This window comes from Mus caroli, chromosome 2, assembly GCF_900094665.2.
Source record: "Mus caroli chromosome 2, CAROLI_EIJ_v1.1, whole genome shotgun sequence".
Taxonomy (NCBI): domain Eukaryota; kingdom Metazoa; phylum Chordata; class Mammalia; order Rodentia; family Muridae; genus Mus; species Mus caroli.
The window spans coordinates 57,671,226-57,692,244 of record NC_034571.1 but is presented as its reverse complement, the minus strand read 5'-3'; the positions used below and the strand labels follow the sequence as shown (position 1 = coordinate 57,692,244).

General features: G+C 37.1%; 1 protein-coding gene across 5 annotated transcripts in view; it reads left to right on the top strand.

Annotated features, from left to right (window-relative positions):
* The window catches only part of Kcnh7 (potassium voltage-gated channel subfamily H member 7), a 456,981-nt gene that overhangs the window by 288,434 nt on the left and 147,528 nt on the right, over positions 1-21,019 (top strand). For all 5 annotated transcript variants that reach the window (XM_021154171.2, XM_029472738.1, XM_021154157.2 and 2 more), the window contains exon 3: positions 4,787-4,942. In XM_021154171.2, the coding sequence (XP_021009830.2) occupies positions 4,787-4,942 (156 nt within the window). The remainder of the gene's footprint in view (positions 1-4,786; positions 4,943-21,019) is intronic.

Genomic DNA, 21,019 nt, shown 5'->3' with positions numbered 1-21,019 from the left:
TGTAAATCTGCAGGGTTAGAGATAGATGGGTCTCATCATAGTTTTTGTTGTACTGGATAGATTTTTCCCAACTAAATAGAAACTAGAAAACTATGCTTCTCCATTGTGTCCTATAGGTATGTCTATGGGACATTTTCTTTTACCAATTGATGGAAAGGGCACAGGCCTCTAGGCATAGTGTGATCACTAGACAGGATGTCCTTGTTGCATAAGGAGGTATCTAAAAATGAGTCTGGAAGCAAGCCAGTAAACAGCATTCCTCTAGAGTCTTTGCTTTATTCAGTTCCTGCTCCATGTTCTTGCTTGAATTTGTTCCTGACTTCCCTCAGTGATGGACTGAGACATGCAAGAGTAAGCTAAATAAAATCCTTCCTTCCCAAGTTGCTTTTGGTTCCAGGAATAGAAATACAATGAGAATGGCTTGGTCTATTCTATCATCATATTATCATGATATATAAATAATTCTATATATTGCTATGTGGGTTTTAACTCATTTGATTCCAAGAACAGGTTTGACAATAAAAATTAATTTACAGGATACAGATACATAAAGTGTGAGCTGGGCTGGACCACTAGTTTTAGCAAGAAAGTTACTCTGTAAACAGAGTGGGAAAAGACAGACTCAGAGGCAGACATTCTAGTTGCAGAGCTAGTGCTCTTCAACAATAAAGGTTATCATGTTTTCATAGGTACTTTGTGCAGAGTAAATCAACATGGAACAAAGCAAAGCTAAGAAAATGTCTTGAGATAGAATTAGACCTTTCTTAAACCTAGGTAATAAAATAACTTAATGTAAAGAAAGTTTGGATAGAGTTCCTTGAAAATAGTTCAATGTACCTTGTAAAAGTATAGAAATATACTATATTGTTTCTAACAAAAATTATACTTTAAATTCTTCTCTAGCTACTGTCCTGTGCTAGGATTGTGACCACTTCATGGATTTAGTAAAACTGTTAAAAAGCATCTTCTATTGTCAGGTGTAATTTCCTGTACTTCCATTCACACTTGAATACATCCAAGAAGCTGCATGGCCACAATTCTATGAAAGTATTTCTAAAGTGATATGTGTTTACTAGGGTCTCACGATGCCTATCAGAAAAAGCTTGCAGAGCTCTCTTTTAGGGATACTGCTGGCTCTGAAGTCCCAATGCTCCACGATGTTGGTTTTTCCTCCCACTTTACTGTATGTGCCTCCACGAATTTTATAGGGTCTAGTCTGTCTGTCCTTTGACTATGACGTGCCTCTGAGATAAGCTACAAACTTTCTCTACCCTAACTATCCCTATCCATCCTTGAAATGCAATATTTTCCCTAATGACTTCCAGATTAATAACTCTGACTTAGACCAGTGTCTAAACTGAGCTGAACTGCAACCCCTGGTGTTTACATTCTCAACATCTCCACGTCAATATACAGCAGGCTCTTTTATAGTCACCATATTCAAAACCCCATGAATATATACACTCTTCAAAATCAGTTCCTCTCATTCTCTGTCCCAGTTTAAGAAATAGTGTGGCATTCTTCTTGTTTAACACACTTCAGGCTTCATTTCAGTGCCTTTAACCCACATCACTGTAGTATAAATTATTAGACTCACCTTCCAGTCCTATTAAGGTATTTCCCTAACGTGCCGTATTTCCTTCCATCCTGGTGTTCGCCAGAAACTACTGTTTGCATACACATGAGAGCAAAAGTTTTAAACCAGATGACAGCAATCTTTGCATGAAATTCCCAGCACTTTCTAAGCAAGAGGGAAGTTCCAGGTCACACATGGTTTGCGGTTTTTCATTTCCCTGGACCTACCCTCCACACTGTAGCCACCATTCTCTGTCTGGTATAGTCACTCTGACCTCCATGTTGTTCCTCGTGTACACAGGATGCCTTGTGAGTACACATCACACACATGAAATGCTCTCAAAATGTTAAATCATGGCCTTTCATTTTATAATACAGCTGAGTGAAAGCCACTGATTTATGAATAAAGAGGCAATGTTTTACTATTCAAATCACCATGCTTTTCTTGACTAATAACAAGAATTTAAATTCTTTAATTTCTAAAAAATTTCATTAAAATATACACTGTTCTTCCTAAATGGCCTTTTTTCACTTTGGAAAGGTTTTTCACTCAGGAAACAAAATATGGAAATGAATCCGTCTAACTAATATTAGTGCAACATAATCGCATGCATGCCTGGATAAATAACGAATAATGTTATTGTAAATATTCTGCTTCTTAACAAACACTATTAATTTCATTTGAATACATAATACATTTTAACAGGGTTTAAATTTTTCCTTGACTTAATGCTGTTTAAACAACGTTGAGTATGTCTCTTTTTTTCCCTTCAATTTTAAAATAACATTGCATGGATTATCCTTCTGTTCCTTTGCTTCTACCATTTTATTTAGGAAAAAGAGTTAAACAGGAGCAGTAACTCAACAGTCCTTGACTATCGGAGAATTATGCAAGCAAAATATCTGTCATATATGTGCCTCTCCTAATTTCCTGTGTTGTTTCCTTTCACTCTGTGGCTTCCAGAGGCTACAAAAGATTGATGGATATATCCACCACCACCACCCCCAAAAAACCCTAAAACAGGAAAGGGTGTAAATGTGAGTCTTCACTTGACTGTCAAAAGGATAGATTGCTTAATGGAAGCATGTAGGAAGGAATAGTAGTAAACAATAAATCTCAGATTAATTATACGTATGCAATGAGGTGTGGAGCTGATATACATGCATAAAACTGTTTTCCTGAAGCACGATAATTATATGCTTTTCAGTACTCGACTGTAAATTTTAAGCATTTGTATGGAAGGGCATGATTTTCCTTTTATTAGCCCATGAGATATGATTCTGTTCTGTTGCAAGCCTATTAGATCTCTATCCTTGCATCTTTTATTGATTGATTTCTCAAAGATCTGTTTTATATTTTGTTTCACAATCAGAAGTATACCTCAAATGTTGAAATATTTGAAACTGCTGAATAACAAATCTGTGAATTCACAATTACATTGTAAATGATGCAGGAAATGTCATTTTAAGTGGCAAAATCAATATGTGTTTTGATTCATTAGGAAAGTACACAATGGCTATTTCTCACATCTCTTCAGACTCTGTTTTATCAGTGTGCATTGTGATGCCTGGCCCGAAGCACTTCTATATTTAGTTCTAATGGAGCACTCTTAAATTGCTTATTTTGTGTTTACTAAAGTCAGCCTGTTTGTTACCATGGAAACTTCGACAAGAGCTCTAGCTAACTGTTTTATTAGATGAATTGAAGATACAGCTGAAGACTGGAGGTGCAGCAAATCATTCTTGAAGCATTTTTTTAAAGCATCTGTAAACTGGGCTACCATTATATAAAATTTGACATTATATTAAGGTCTATTCTATTTCAAATTTGGGAGGCTACTAGTATTTGTAAATCTAAATTATAATTAAGACATTGGTATCTCTAAAGTACAAGAAGTATTGCTCTAAAGTAACTCAGTTCTGTAAAAGTTAGAAGCCATTGGAACAATTTAACACATAGTAAGTAGTTAGTTGTTCAGTCTCTTGCCCCCAAACCCTTCATCCTCCATCTACAGAAGCAGCAGCTTTTATCTCAGCTCTGGTAGCATGAGCAATGATGCAGGAAGGAAAGGGCTTTATTCACTGTTTCTTTTGCTTGCAATAGAATTTATATATTATGCCACTAATGAATGTCAGCATCTTGTGGTTTTTATAGATGCTGAGACTCTTGGTTCAAACTTTATGCTCTTTGCCTATCCCTTTGTTTCTAGTCTCCAAGTGCCCAACATTTTCCCATGATTCACCTAAAGTCTCTGGTCAACCTAACCTTCATACACTTCTTTTAATCTTGATACTGCTACATAATTCTCTTCAATATATTCTCAACTATTCTCTACAAAATGAGACTAATCATGACACGTGTTATCACATGAGAGATCAAGATCCTCTTCTGAAGTTTTTTTTGCATTTCAATTGTCTGAAATAAACTCATAGCTTGTGAAATTTCTCTCCCTTTGACTAAATAGAGCAAACATTCAGATGAAAAGGATGAAAGGGGGCGGTTTGAAGGGTTACTAGGAGTCAACTCCAAGAACTCAAACAGAAGCAAGAGGTTTAAAGAATCTAAAGTTCTTAAACCTGTATCCCATAGATGATGGATGGCAGAGATTATGTAGGTGGATAAGCATTGGTAGCTGGAAGCAGCATGGGGAAATTTGATACAATAATATATATATATATATATATATATATATATATATATATATATAATTTCCATTTTTCTAACAAACTATAAACAAATAAAAGCATTATCTTTAGGTTCTGCATATTTTTTCACTTATTGCAACACATTTGGTAGCCAGTAATTTACTGTGTACAAGAAATTAAGGAAAAAGAACACTTTTGAATTGCAAAATAATGATGCTATAAAATGAGCATCTCTTCACTGTATATAGAAGTCTGTTTCATATAGACACAGATTTAATGCAAATATGTAGGACATGGCTGGTCGTGTTTTCTAGAATCTTAAAAATATTTTCGTATATTAGCTATTAAAATTATTGGTAAGAGTTAATGAGGTTTGACATTGTTCTACATTGTTGTAGTAACTGGATTGCACCATATACTCTTTATGTGTGTGTATATAAAGTATATATTTGCATAAAATGTTAATTATTTTATTGAATATCATAGATTATTTCAACCAAATTTTTATAGGTATACATTTCAGTTTTATTTTTACTGATCTGATGTCTATTTTTCCTCTCCTTAGGTTCCACTTTTATTTGTAACACTCACATAATCCCTGTAAAGAACCAAGAGGGTGTGGCTATGATGTTCATCATTAATTTTGAGTATGTGTCAGATGAAGAAAATGCTGCCACTCCAGAGAGGGTCAACCCGATATTACCAGTCAAGACTGTAAACCGTAAGTAAAAGATCACATGTTCATAAAGTCAGGGTGTTCTATTGCTTCTGTAATCATTTGCATATCAGGTCTTAAAATTAGGCACATAGGAAATATAAACATTTTATACTACAAAGATATAGCTAGTGTTATTATTCTTTGATACTTTACAAAATTAATCATCCTCTTTGAACATCATATGACTTGCATATAGCATCATGTAGTTTACCAATGCCTTAAAAAAAAATCAATGGGAGGAATGGCCCTTGGTCCTGTGAAGGCTTGATGCCCCAGTGTAGGGGAATGCAAGGGCAGGGAGGCAGGAGTGAATGGGTAGGTGGGGGAACACCCTCATAGAAGCGAGGAAGGGGGATGGGATAAGGGGTACCTGGAGGGGAAATAGGGAAAGGGGATAACATTTGGAATATAAATAAATAAAATATCTAAAAAAAAAAAAACAAAAGAACAGGGTCATATTGTATAGCTCTGGATGGTCTCTGTACTGAGTATGTAAACCAGGTTGGCCTTGAACTCATTGCATCTTCTTCTATAATACTGAGATTAAAGGTGTGCTCCACCATGCCACCTATTTTACCAATCCTTTACCGAAAACACTTGTTTTCAAGCATTAAATATTAGAAATAATACTTCATATGAGGTACACAGACACTTTGTATTTCTTGATAAACTATTAGCTTTTACATGTAAAAATATTATCTCAGCTTAAAATAATGGACCAATAAGCCTACAAAAGATGCTTTAAAATATACTTCAGATAAATAACTTTTTACTGGTAAAGTAGTTCACACAGTTAGAGGATATTTTGTTTGTTTTGTTTAATAATTTCCCAACTCAAACTCATGTACTTTAATTCATGATATAATGAATCTTTTTTACTTTGTCTGTTGCATTTTAAAATAAATCTTAAGATTTGTCTTAGTTTTATCACTTCATAGTGTTTGATGTTCGCCTTTGGAGACTCTTTGGGAAGATATACTTCCTTTTCATTTGATTACAACTCTGCTGAGAATGCATGTTTATTGGCAGAATCAATTGTTTTCTATTGTGCTGACAGTCTGTGTGGATTTACTCCACTTTATTATGTTGATGCTTGATGGTCTCCGTCTACATACATCTCTTTTTATATTTCATAACAGTTTTACATTCCTAATAGTTGTTTTTATAAAGCAGTTTATTAGATGCCACATATCTGCAATTACATAGTTTGTGGAATTGATAGATTTGTTTATGATCCTTAAGTTTTCCTCATCATGGTTGCCTTACTTCAAGTAAGAAGACAATTATCTCAAAGTTCCTTTCCTGCCCTTCCCACCATATAATTTTAGTTAATAATATATCTCTTTGAACTTGTCACTACCTAAATATCTTCAGTAGTGAGCTACTTATTAGTTTTGATTATATCATTAGACTCCTATAGTTTGACAACAAGACACTCAAACTTAGTCAAACTTTTTTTTCTCCCTGCCCAACGATCTTTCTGTTTTTGTGTTAGTGTCTAGTTTGTCATTTATGGGACATTTTTAAATTTCTCATTTTTTGCTTTCATCTTCAATTTCTCCCCCCCTTTCATATACATTTTCATTTTTTCTTTTATATTAGTTATTTTATTTATTTACATTTCAAATGTTTCCCCCTCCCTGATCTCCTCCACAAATATCCCACCCCATCCCCTCCCAGTTGCCTCTATGAGGGTGCTCCCCCAATCGCCCACTCCCCTTCACCCACCCTCCCCTGCACTGCTCTAGCATCCTCCTACAACCAAGGGCCTCCTCACCCACTGATGCCAGATACAGCAATCCTCTGCTACATATGTAGCTGGAGCCACAGAACCCTCAATATATACTCTTTTGTTGGTGGTTTAGTCCCTAGGAGCTCTGGGGGGGAAGGTGGTCTGGTTAGTTGATTTGGTTGTTCTTCCTATGGGGCTGCAATCCCCTTCAGATCCTTCATTACTTCCCCTAACTCTTCCATTGGAGTCCCTGGGCTCAGTCTGATGATTGGCTGTGAGTATCTGTGTCTGTATTAGTCAGGTGCTGCAGAGTCTCTCAGGGGACAGTTATACAAGGCCCCTGTCAACAAGAGCTTCTTTGCATCAGCAATAGTGTTAGGGTTTGGTGTCTGCAAATGGGATGAATCCCTAGGTGGGGCAGTCTCTGGATGACCTTTCCCTCAGTCTCTGCTCTATATTTTATTTCTTGTAATTTTTTGTCCTTTTGTTTGTTTGCTTTTGTAATTTCATGTAATCTTGTTTTTATACTCCAGGTTTTATCTCCCAGTCTTTCCTCTGATTGTCCCACATCCTATACTTCCTCCCCCCTTCATCTTCACAGGATGTCCTCAACCCCTTATACCCACCCCAGGAGACCTCTACTCCCTGTGACCTACAGTCTCTTGAGGGTTAGGTGCATCATCTCTGACTGAACCCAGACCCAGTAGTATTCTGCTGTATATGTGTTGAGGGGTGGGGCTCATATCAGCTGATATATGCTGTCTGGTTGGTGTTCCAACGTCTGAGAGATCTCGTTGTGGGGGAGCCCAGGTTAATTGAGACTGCTGGTCCTCCTACAGGGTTGCTCTCCTCCTCCGCTTCTTCCAGTTTTTCCCTAATTCAATCACAGGGGCCAACATCTTCTGTATAATCAGTATTCACTCAATCTTCCTCAGTTTCCCCATAACTTACTAAATAAGACTTATTCTTGCAACGTGTTTTCAGAACATGTTTTTATTTAACATGGTAGTAATTTGAATGATAAACATTCCCCAAAGTCTTGGGTATTTAAATATTAAGTCACCAGTTGGTAGTGTTAATTTGGGTAAGTTTAGGCATATGGCCATTCTGGAGTAAATGTGTCTTGGGTGATAAGCTTTGAGAGTTTAAAGACTCACACAATTTCTAGTTTATTTTCTCTCCTTTGTTCTTGTGGTTCAATATTTGATCTTGTTGCTCCAGCTGCCATGCCAGTTTCTTCCCCCCCACCCCCCATGATCAACCTTTATCTGTCTAGTACTGTGAACCTGAATAACCCTTTCCTCCTATAAGTTGTCTTGGTCATGGTATTTTCTCATAGAAATAGAAGAGTGACAAATAAAGACACTGTTCTTCTCTAGCTCCAATGCTTGAAGGACAGCATCAGTAGATAGTACCAATTTGGCTATTGCCCTGCATTTGGCTTGTCCTATGCCCCAGAGGTCTATTCATTCTTTTCTTCCTTTAAATGTTGCTGACAAGGAGTCAGTGCCAACCTCCTTGACTACACTAGTGGTTTGGGATCTACAGTCTTATATAATTAGCCATCTGGCCATCTCATCACACACTTCCTATTTCTTTTCCTGTATGGGCACTCTTCTGCAAGGGGCCTCTTCAGAGTGCAGTTCACCATTCTAGATAGTGTGCCTCCACTTTTCCCACATGGACTCTGTGTGGTTCTGTTCTCTGTGTTGCCCTGTGCTCTTCTCAGCAAAATCTGCTGCTCTCTTCCTAGTTGATCATTTCTAGGTGTACATGAACATTGAAGTCTGAAGCGATCTCATTGACAATGTGTGCCCTTGCTTTATCGGTACATTGATTTGACCTCTCCCTTATTGATTTCAATGGTTGAAAGAGATTAATATGAAAATTGGATTTTATATATCTTATGTTGTCTAAGGGGTGCTGGGAGACATCAAAAATGTTAATAATAGAGATTTTAAAATCCTATACTCTTTATGTGCATTAAATAAGAATATATATAAAATAAAGCCATGCTTCAAAAAGCCAGTGCTGACAGTCATGGCCAAACCTAGACGTGGGGCTATGGATAAGTATAAAGGCCACAGGTTGACATTAGTACCTTTTTTTCTGTGACTTTCTACTTTATTTTTAAGATCAAGTCTCCCCCTGGACCTGGGCCTTATTGGCTATTAGCAGGCTCCCAAAACTCTTGTTTCTGCCTCCACAGTGTTGAGATTGCAACCTGCACTCTCTGTCTCTGTCTCTCTCTGTCTCTCTCTGTGTGTGTGTGTGTGTGTGTGTGTGTGTGTGTGTGTGTGAGAGAGAGAGAGAGAGAGAGAGAGAGAGAGAGAGAGAGAGAGAGAGTGAGATCATCTGTGTATGTATGTGCACATGTGTATGTACAATGTGGGGTCCTGAAGTTGACATCATGTGTCTTTTCAAATCATTGTTTTATTTACTGAATTGAGGTCTCTCAATGAACTTCGAATTTAGCAGTTCTTGCTTGACTAAACAGCTTGCTGGCCCTAGTGATATGTCTCTGTCTCTTGAGTGCTACAGTGGCTACCATGCCCAACTGTTTCTCACACAGCTTCTGGAGGTCAGAATTCAGGTCTTCAATCTTACACAAGACTTTATTCATAAAGCTGTTTCCCTAGCTCTTACATCTAGATTTTTCACATGGGTTCTGGGGGTAGATTCAAGCACTCATTTGTGTGTGTGTGTATGTGTGTGTGTGTGTGTGTGTGTGTGAGTGTGTGTGTAGTTCATTGAAAGAACAATCATCCTAAATCCACTAGCCAACTCTTGACATTATAATTCAGCACTGTAATCTACAAAATTCAAGCTTGACAATCACAAGGTGGATTTTTTTTTAATTTCACACACACATATATGTGTGAACAAACACACACACACACACACACACACACACACACAGATGCATGCACACATATACACACATCACTACCACCACCACAACCTAAAAACAAACAAAGCATAATGCTTTATGGCATGGTTTGTTTCATATGGGATTTTATTCATTGTTATCCTGGCTGTGTGAAGTCTATGGTCCGTGAGTTACAACATGTTCCCCACTCTAAATAAATCCCAAGCTTAATACTAAATCAAACAATTAAATATTTATCATAGTATCAAATTACTTCTTTGCCAAGTATTAATAGCAATATAAATTTAATTTTCTCTTAAAGCAAATAAGGAACAAATATATTAATGTAATATAATAAGAATATTCTGGTTTTTTACTCTGAAAAATTCCACATGTGAGAAATTTTCTGGAAAAAATATCAGTAATTCCTCAATTTTCCAAAATATATATTTTGAAACAAATTAATCTACAATAAAAAATCAAATCCTAAAATTATGCCTTTAAGGAGATATCCACTTCAACTTATATTCTCTACTTATCTCATTCAGTGACTAGTGAATGGTCTATGAGAGTAAACTTCAGTGACACCCACCTCTATCTGCCATGAATATCTGTATTTGTGAATATCCATGAACAGTAGGTTGCCTACATAAGGAATGAATACCTACTTTATACTTCATTTAACCAACGGAAGAGTGTCTGCTATAGCCTTTTATCTGAATGGAAGTAAAAAATAGAGGACACACCCACACTATAGCAGAGGGTAGGATTTAAGGAAATAAAAAGATAATCCATTCATTTAAAACTGAAATACAAATGTTGAATTGACACTTTGGTTTCTTTTTTTTCTTCTTGGTTATTTTATTTATTTACATTTCAAATGTCCCCATTCCAGGTTTCCACTCCCTAAAACTCCCTAGACCATTCCCCTTCCCCTGCCTCTATAAGGGTGCTCCCTCACCCACCCACCCACTCCTGCCTCACAACACTAGCATCCCCCTACACTGGAGCATGGAGCCTCCATAAAAGGCCTCCCCTCCCATTGGTGCCAGATAAGGCAATCCTCTCCTACATATACAGCTGGAGCCGTAGGTCTTTCCATGTATACTCTTTGGTTGGTGGTTTAGTCCCTGGGAGCTCTGGGAAGTCCAGTTAGGTGATACTGTTGTTCTTCCAATGGGGTTGCAAACCCCTTCATCTCCTTCATTCCTTCCTCTAACTCTTCCATTGGGATCCCCATACTCAGTCTGATGGCTGGCTGCAAGCATCTGCATCTGTGATTGGTCAGGTGCTGATAGAGCCTCTCAGAGGACAGCTATACCAGGCTCCTGTCAACAAGAGCTTCTTTTCATCAGCAAATGACAAGATTTGGTGTCTGCAGATGGGATGGATCCCTAGGTGGAGCAGTCTCTGGGTGGCCTTTTCTTCAGACTCTGCTCCATTAATTGTCCCTACATTTCCTTTAGACAGGAACAAATCTGGGTTAAAATTTTAAAGTATATGGCCCCATCTTTTAACTGGAAGCTGTGCCTATCAACTGGGCATTGTCTCTACCAGGTTCTATCTTCCCTTTGTTGGATATTTCGGCTAATGTTACCCCCGTTAGTTCCTGGGAATCCTCCCTGCTTCCCTGACATCTGTGACCTTCTAAACACCTTCATTTCTTAAATAGAAAGAATTATACATGACAGCTCCCAGAATCCAAACATGGTCTATGACATTTTTTGTTCAGTTAGACTGGCATCTCATAGGAAAGCCCTGGCAAGGTCAGTAGAGATTCTGCTCCTTATCTTGTGAATATGTGTGGTTCCCCTATGGTATCACTGTCACCCACACATGAAATCACTGGAGAGAGTGAAAGATATGCAGATACAGTTGTTTCTATGGCTTTTCAAAGTCTGATTATTTACAGCCACAGCACTGATTTCACTCAGACCTTCTGTCATTTTGTCCTTCATTTCCCTTAATGTTGTGTCAGACTTTGAAGAATTGATTGTTAAATCAAGCAGAAAAGTTCAAAAGACCAAAATTTTGCTTGATAACATTGCATATTATGCCTCATCTCTGACAAACCCTTATGATTTATTCCTTTGTGAATAAAATTTTACTGTCAGTACAAAATAATGGCTTTGGCTCTTTCAAACATTTTTAATAGAGAGACAGAAAAAGGGGGAGCCATGGAAAAAGTGGGGAAGGTTCAGAGGAAAGAAATAAAGAAGAAGAGGAGGAAGAAAGGAAGGAAAAAAAGATGAGATCGGGATACTTGATTTAACAAGCAGATCTCTTTGGAAAAACGCATGTTGTATGGGGAGCCCACTAGAGATGTCTACTAAAGCACAGTGTATAGCCAAATAAAACTCTTTATTCCAGCCAAGTGGGACTTAAGTGTAGCCTGAGCATTTAGGGCAAGGAACTTTAAAGGTAAAAACCACATCCTGGTATATTCCTCTGCATCTTCCAGAGGAGGTTTTGTGCAAGCAAACAGTCCAACAGAAGCTAAGATAAACAGCTGGAACAGAACGTTTGCACAAGTAGACAGTTTAATAGGAGCCAAGATAATTTAGCTAGAGCATCTTGACTTTGGGTTCCTAAAATAGAATTGGATAATTTTATTCAGAATTTTTCCATCAAGAAGATCAAATTCTAGTTAAAGACCTCAACAAAAATCTGAGATAGTAGAATAAATAGAGATTGTTAATTTGAAGCGTACCATCCAATTACCAACATGTGGGTCAATGAAACTAGCTAAAGCATATAGTTTCACTGAGATATATGATAAGTACACTGAAACACATTTAAAACACATAATTTTCTCTTGGCAATGCTTAATTTCTTATGGAAATATGGTGAATATAATTTTGAGATAAAGAATGAAAAAGGAAAACAGAGGAGGAGAAAATTGTCCATTTACTGTTTATTAAAGACACATGTTTCTGTAAATTATTTGACTTCTTAAAAGTGCAGATTTTATTATATTGAGATTATTAATGGAAAGGAAAAATGCCATCTGTACAATAGAAAAAGAGATGTTATAAAAAGGGAGACTTCTTATGGACTAGAATAATAAACATTCTCAGGAAAAAATACTAACTTTAGATTCTGAAGCCCCAACATATGAAAAGTAAGCGTATCTCCAAAATAAGTAAATATTCACAATATTATCTGTGAAGGATACAGTATCAGACACAAATAAAAGATTCATGTCCCCCAGTGAAACATGTGGATAAGAAAATTCTTTTATTTGTGAGTATGCCTATCAAATTAGCAAATATTGTACAGTGGATCCATTTAATGAATCAACACCAATGAAATACAAAGTTAATTTTTTTTCTTTTAGGTATTGTATGTAAAATAATCTTAAAAATTGAAATGATAGAGTTTGCTAAAACTTTCCTCAGAACATTCAGGAATCTAAAATTGAACAAAATTCTTGATTGTGATAATCTCAATAGTCAACTTGATTTGAGCTAGAATCCACTAGCAGATAGGTCTTGGGCACCTCTGGAGCATACTATCCATGTATTAGCTACATTTGGTTAATTAAGGTGAGGAGACCTGCCCACTGCAGGTGGCATCATTCCCTGAGATAGGATCTGGGATATGATCCTTTTCTGGACTACCGAAAAGGAGTAAATGAGCTGACCACATGTACTTAGTGCTGTCGGCTTTCTGATTATACATGATTTCCCATCATTTAAGACAGTGATTGAAAAGTGATCCAGAATAAATCTTTTCATTCTTAGCTAACTTTTATAAATGTATTTTTGTCATAGCAACCAGAAAATAAACTAAGATCATGTCCAAACAAAAATTAATGCATATATTTTTATCTTATTTGATCAGATCTTAAAGTTTCTCTAACATTTATCTTACCAGGCAAGTCTCAAATATTTAGATTCTTTCATCGATGTAATCCTGGGAGTCTAAATTTAAATCTACATCACTCACTGTCAAATGATGTATTTAATTTGTGCCATAATTTGGGTATATTTTCTAAGAGACTACAAGCTCCAGTTAAGTTCTCTTCATTCTTAGAAAAATTATCTGATCAAGATATTAATTGACTACACATTTCAAGTCTCTATTTGAGATGCTTTTTTTTTCTTTTTTTTTTTTTTCTGATTTTCTCCTATTTCTCCCATTACCTAGAGAAGGCACTTCCAACATTCTCTATAGTTCTTAGGACTCTGACCTCAAATCAATTCGTGTCTTGCACCAAAGAAAACGTTTCTTCTCATGCCCACAGCAGAGGTGAAGGAGGCCACTGAGTGGAAATTCCTCAGCAACTACAGACTACTTCTGGCTGACAGATCCTAGGTGAAACTTACATAACCCTCTAAGGATCTGCTATCCTGCTCCTTCAAAGCCATCTTCGGCAGTGTCTCCCTCCCATGCCAATGTTTTCCCCTGGCTCCTTCCTCTGTTGCTCATACTCAAACTGCTGAGAATAAATAGCCTGCATTTCAACAGACACATTTTGTTTATATCACATCATGTTTTTTTTAAAGTTTTAATTAGTTGAATTTGTTGCCAACATTTAAAAATTGGATATTGCACATTAAAATTAGGATATCTGGCTGTCTCTCTTTTGAGTATCTAGCTATATACCCCAAATGTTCCTTATAAGCCAGCACAGGATACTAGCCATTCTCTTAACAGAACCTGTATTACTCTATTCACTGTGCTCAGCACGCATTTCCTTAAGTTTTGTGTATACCTGGGTTTTCTTGGTTTCTATTATTTGCCCCATGATGTGGGTGTTTGGGTCACACATGTATCGCTGTTTCCACTTTCCCCAGCATTCCACAGAGCGGCCTAGCTGAGCTCTCTCTATTTATAATCTAGATGGTCCTCTACATAGGTGAGTTCCATTTCCTTCTTGTCTTCTTTTTACTTCTAGGCAAGCATTGCTCACTGCATCTTTCAAATGAGCAGTTGTTTCAGCAGCATATGCTCACTTCCTTGATGTCCTTTGATGACCCTGTGAAAGGGTCACACAACACGTCTCAAGAGGGCCACAACCCACATGTTGAGAACTACTGTCTTAGAGCTTCATGGATCCCTTGGCCATTGGGAATGTTCTTTGGAATATCTTGGTACTTCTTAAGTTTTACCCTTTCAAGTCAAATACGTCTTAGCATCTCTTGTCTCTCTCACTCAGAATTATTTGATCATCACGGATGCTGTCATTAACTAATCATCCAAGCTTTGTAATTCCTTCTTCCAGCTTCTTTTCTCCAATATTACATGAAACACTGATGCACACAGATTACAGCCGTCTGGTATTTCTCTTCTTTACAATATCTTTTTTTTGTTGTTGCCTAAAACATCAGAACTACTGACTCAGAAACACAGAAATTCAATACTCCTTATGTATCAAACATGTCATTCTGGCACCATGGTTTAAGTTAACTAGTACTCAAATAAAATAATTTTAAGTGAAATCAAATGTAAGTCATGTAATACATTAGTTACATTGTAAAACCATGACTTCAAATGTTTATTATGATAACTTTCATAAGTGAACCTTTTCACTTAATCACCTTAAAAATATCCTATTATTTTTTTTAAATTATTAACATTATATCTTCTGGGGAGAATTTTACTGTTATTCTTACTGAAAGTTCAAATTATCCTAAAAGTTTCAACTGAATCTAAATTTATACATACAAAATACCACTTGATAATTTAGATATTTGTCTGTCTAATTTAAGGCACTAAAACCATATTCATGTTTTGGACTCACTCAAGATAATTAACACATAAAGCATACATTAGCCTCAACAGCTATATTACCTCCTCATATTTGTGTCTTTTTTTTTCTGACCCCAAGCAATTCTGAAACAAAGAAATACTCCATGTGTTTCATTTGCAGAAAGGCCTCCACTATTCTTTTACTAGTCTCCACTGGAGCTGAAAGTCATTCTTTAATTCAATGATGAGAAGCTGCAATTTTGATACAGAATTCCCTAACCAGCACGCATTACTATAGAAACCATCTGTTATTCAGTGGAATTCAATTAAAGGTTTTATAATGTAACTAATGTTTATTTTCATCTTTCCTTTGAAAGTCTCTTCTTTAAGGATTACATTTAATATAGAAAAGAAAAGGAACCATGACATTGTTGGAAAAACAAATAAAGAAGAACTTTAATTAAATTTTGCCATAGTCTCCTTATTATATAGACAAAAACATATACCTGAGATCAAAGGAAGTCCTTGTGATTAAAAAAATAAAAATATGTACTTAGTTAAGAATAGATTATTGATCAACATCCAGGTCAGCAAAGGTATACCTCATAGGGGCTCCTCATGAGCACCATATGTAATATTTTGTTACCTAGCAACATGAAAATCAGGGACAGTCTGTAGTCATATAGCTTTTGGGCAACTTCACTATTTCTCATTCATGTTTTGAACATTCACTTTAGAGCTCCCGTCAGCATGATAGCCATATCATCATCCAGAATCAATACAAGTTAAGATGTTATCACTTCCAGGAGACCTGAATTGATTAGCTTGGCATTTGGAGAGGGGGAAATGTATATATACCCAAGAGAGGCAAAATAAAGCATGGTAAAATCATGCTTTTATTGATATAGGGGTTATTTTAAGCACACGGAGATCTAACTAAAGCATCTGCAATGTTGGTGTGTTCCATTCATTCCCTGTGTCTCTTTACTGAATGATTTTAACCTTGAGTGGTTAAAAGCAGTCCATCTCACTACCTTGTCTTCTTGCTTATCTCCCTTGTCCAAATCTGTCTACCGCCTCCTTTGCTGTCATGGTGATGCAGACAGACACCAGCAGCAATGTTAACATGTTCCGAGAGGAGTATGGTACTGCAGCAGCTGCTGCTGTGATTGTTCTCATGCCTTGCTGCAGCCCTACCTGCCCCCTAACCTTCATACATCATACTGAGACTCATTACTACAAGATCCCAATTTGTGCATCCTTTAAAGGACCCCATTTTTGGCTTCAGCTTTATTTTAAGTCTCCCAGTGGACTCTGGGGTCTAGGGAAATGTCTTGAGTTGTTTTGTTTTGTTTTGTTTTGTTTTGTTTTGTTTTGTTTTGTTTTGTTTTGTTTTAATAACTAGTACCAAAACTGCACTGGCTATACTGATCCATTTATCATTCATTATTCAGTATAGCTAGTTGATCGGTACTGAGTACATATTGAAAATTATTTTTTCACAATCTAACTGCTAATGAAAACCTTCCTTGTCAGTCTTCTGGCTTGTTCTCACATCCCCTCAATGACATCATATACTCCAGCCCTCACTTAGCAGTAGAAAAAAACTCATCTCCTTTTAAAGTGCTTCTGTCACAGGTCTCTCCACAGAAAGTAAAAGCTGATTGATGTGTCAGTTATTTTCTGTTTCTCCCATCAAATCTGATCATTTACTGTATTTGCCTGGATTAAATTCATGTCCTTCCATGTATCCATGCTTATTGAGCTAGAGAACTGTTCACACTGTCTTAAAGGCTTTCAGTTCAAGTGTATGAATACCCTGAATTTACAGAAACCCATTCATTTCTTACAATCAATATTTTATAGTAGAATTCATTTATGACAATATTTTTGTTTTTGTTTTTCTTTTCAGAACAAAATATGGGCTCTTTGTACTGAACACTTTGCTCAGTGATAGCAAAAATGCTGAAAGTAATGAACAGCCAAACAGCCTCTCAGGAGGTCTGGCTGTCCTATTCATTGGCAGGAATGAGCTTTTCACAGGGTTACAGCCTTTCCCAAGGGATGGCTACAGTTGATGACTGGGTGGTGGAGAGATACAAGAGGCTTCAAATGACCAGCAGAGAGTTTAAGATCACACTGGAATCCTGAAGACTTGAGTCTAAAGTTAGTTTATGGAGGTCAGGGGAAGTTAGAAATGAGTTAAGGCCTGAGAGCAATCTACCAACAGCAGCAATTCTAAGCTGCAGCCCCAGCTGCACCTCCAACACCTCCCTGAAGAGTCAGCTGGAGCTTCAGGTCCATTTAGACAATTGAAGTTAGCTCTTTCCAGTCACTCTTGACAATTAAAACATTTATACAATCAGTTTCTCTTTGTTTGTTTGTTTGTTTGTTTGTCTTTCTCTTTTCTTTTCTTTTCTTTTTTCTTTTCTTTTCTTCTCTTTTCTTTCCTTTCCTTTCCTCTTTTCTTTTCTCTTCTTTTCTTTTCTTTCTTCCCTCCCTCCATCTCTCCCTCCATCCCTACCTTCCCTCCTACAGTTCTTTTTTTCTGTTTGTTTATTTGTGTTTGAGGCAGGGTTTCTCTACTTAGGCCCTATTGGGAACTCACTTTGTAGACCAGGAAGGCCTCAAACTCACAGAGATTTCTTGGTCTCCAGAGTGATGGGAATAAAGGGTTGCTCCACCACTGCACAGCAAGAGTCTGTTTTCTACAGTGCAGTCTAACCCACCCCAATTCTTCACTAAGAGAAATCTACCCTGGCAGCCTTCACTAGGCTCTGCCCCACTTCCCTCTCCACTCTCAAGAACTTTGACACTCCTGGGGATGCTTTCCATTTGCATAACAGTTACACTTAAGAATATCTCCTCTTCTAAGAAGGGGCAAAGTGTCCACACTTTGGTCTTCGTTCTTCTTGAGTTTCATGTGTTTTGCAAATTGTATCTTGTATCTTGGATATTTTAAGTTTCTGGGCTAATATCCACTTATCAGTGAGTACATATCATGTGAGTTATTTTGTGATTAGGTTACCTCACTTAAGGTGATGCCTTCCAGGTCCATCCATTTGCCTATGAACTTCATAAATTCATTCTTTAATAGCTGAGTAGTATTCCATTGTGTAAATGTACCACATTTTCTGTATCCATTCCTCTGTTGAGGGACATCTGGGTTCTTTCCAGTTTCTGGCTATTATAAATAAGGCTGCTATGAACATAGTGGAGCATGTGTCCTTCTTACCAGATGGAACATCTTCTGGATATATGCCCAGGAGAGGTATTGAGGGATCCTCCGGTAGTACTATGTCCAATTTTCTGAGGAACTGAACGCCCATGGAAGGAGTTACAGAAACAAAGTTTGGAGCTGAGACAAAAGGATGGACCATCTAGAGACTGCCATACCTGGGGATCCATCCCATAATCAGCCTCCAAACACTGACACCATTGCATACACCAGCAAGATTTTGCTCAAAGGACCCTGATATAGCTGTCTCTAGTGAGGCTATGCCGAGGCCTGGCAAACACAGAAGTAGATGCTCACAGTCAGCTATTGGATAGAACACAGGGCCCCCAATGGAGGAGCTAGAGAAAGTACCCAAGGAGCTAAAGGGGCCTGCAACCTTATAGGTGGAACAACAATATGAACTAATCAGTATCCCTGGGGCTCATGTCTATAGCTGCATATGTATCAGAAGATGGCCTAGTCGGCCATCATTGGGAAGAGAGGTACCTTGGTCTTGCAAACTGTATATGCCTCAGTACAGGGGAATTCTAGGGCCAAGAATTGGGAGTGGGTGGGTAGGGGAGTGCGGGAGGGGAGCGTATGGGGGACTTTTGGGATAGCATTTGAAATGTAAATCAAGAAAATACCTAATTAAACTAAATAAATTAATTAATTTTTAAAAAGAAGCTAAAAAAAAAAAAAAGAATATCTCCTCTTGGTGCTTAACTAAACTGGGAACAACCAGGCAAGAGGTACATACTTTAAGCGACAGACTGATTTTTTGCTGGAAAATCACTCCATTTTCAATGTACTGAAAGTTTGTAAAATGATAATAAATGGAAAGAAGGAAACAAGAACTTGCCATTGCTAGAAAAAACTTGATGGTTAAAAGCTAGGTGGACCAACCAGGCAGCATACACCTGCTGATGTGAGGCCCCCAGACACACATACAGCAGAGGACTGCCGAGTATAGACTTAGTAAGAGAATATGCACCTAACCCTCAGGAGATTTGAGGCTTCAGGGCCTGGGGAGATCTGGCTGGTAAGGAAATCCTTTTGGAGATAAGGAAGGAGGAATGTGATGAGGAACTGTTGGAGAGTTGACCATGAGGGAGATAATGACTGCCATGTAAAAGAAAAAAAAAACTAGATTAAAGATCATTTAAAAAAATAGTTGGACATTTTTGAGAGGATATTCATTTTCCCAAAAGAAAGACAGTCTTCATAGCCAGCAGCACCACTTGTTGCTTAAATTATATGTTTAAATTACATCCATAGAAGCAGTCTATCAGGGTTTTCCTTTATTTCTGACAATGTATGAGTTCTGAAAAATATTGAGTTTTTCCTTATTTCAAGTTTACAATTTGGTTAGACATGAGACTAAATGGAATCTAATTATTCACATAAGAAAGTAAGTTAAATATAATCTGAAGACTGAACAAGACGTTTTGCAGAGTTAAAAGCCATAACAGTTACACTTATCTATGTTTTATATTCTATGCCTTAAGGAAGTATAGCGGAGCACAAATTTCTCAATGTGCATTCTTTCCGCATGAACTACATGGAGACAACTAAATCTGTAATGTAATACAACATGGTCATATTAACCCAGTGGTGCAGAAAAGACCATCTGTACCACCTTGGATGTGACTAAAATGCAGCAGCAGAATAAATGGCTGTGTGATCATTAATCTCAGAGAGCTATTGGGTGTTCTTTAGAAGGAGAGATTCATATAACAGATGAAACATGAGCAAAAGTAGGCATTGAGCTTCAGTGCATTGTAATAAAACTTGCAAAATTGATTTGTAAACTGTAACTCAATTTCATGTGCATTAAAAACTAATCAAATGATTCTGATGCAGCTCACTGATTTTTAACTTGGCAATTTGAGTGAGCATATAAAAATGGTTAGTAGAAATATGTAAAAATGCTTTCAGAACCCTGATAGTCTTCCACCCATATTTAATCTTATTTGTGAGTATTTCTTGTACTCATCTTTGTATATTAATACGCAATATAATGTTCAATGTGCTTACATTATGCCATAATATTTCACCAGGAAAATGAATTCTATTTTAATTACTTTTAGCATTGCTAACTACTAGACTACAGGTGAAAAGCTGACATAATAAATTTGCCTGCTTAATTATAAATTGTTCTCCAACTAACATTTTATCTTTATTCTGTAGGTGATGTGGGGCATCAGAACTCTTCCGTGTAAACTAAACAATCAAAATGGAAGCAGTTAAAATCATGTCTTAAAGGGTGAAATTGATAATAAGATTTGGTCAGGTAGACAGGGCATAGTATAGAGTTCCTAATATTTGTTTAGTTCTACTCAATTGTAAAATACATGAGAGTCAACATATTTCTTTTTTAATATTTTTTATTACATATTTTCCTCAATTACATTTCCAATGCTATCCCAAAAGTCCCCCATACCCTCCCCCCCCACTTCCCTACCCACCCATTCCCATTTTTTTGGCCCTGGCGTTCCCCTGTACTGGGGCATATAAAGTTTGCATGTCCAATGGGCCTCTCTTTCCAGTGATGGCCAACTAGGCCAT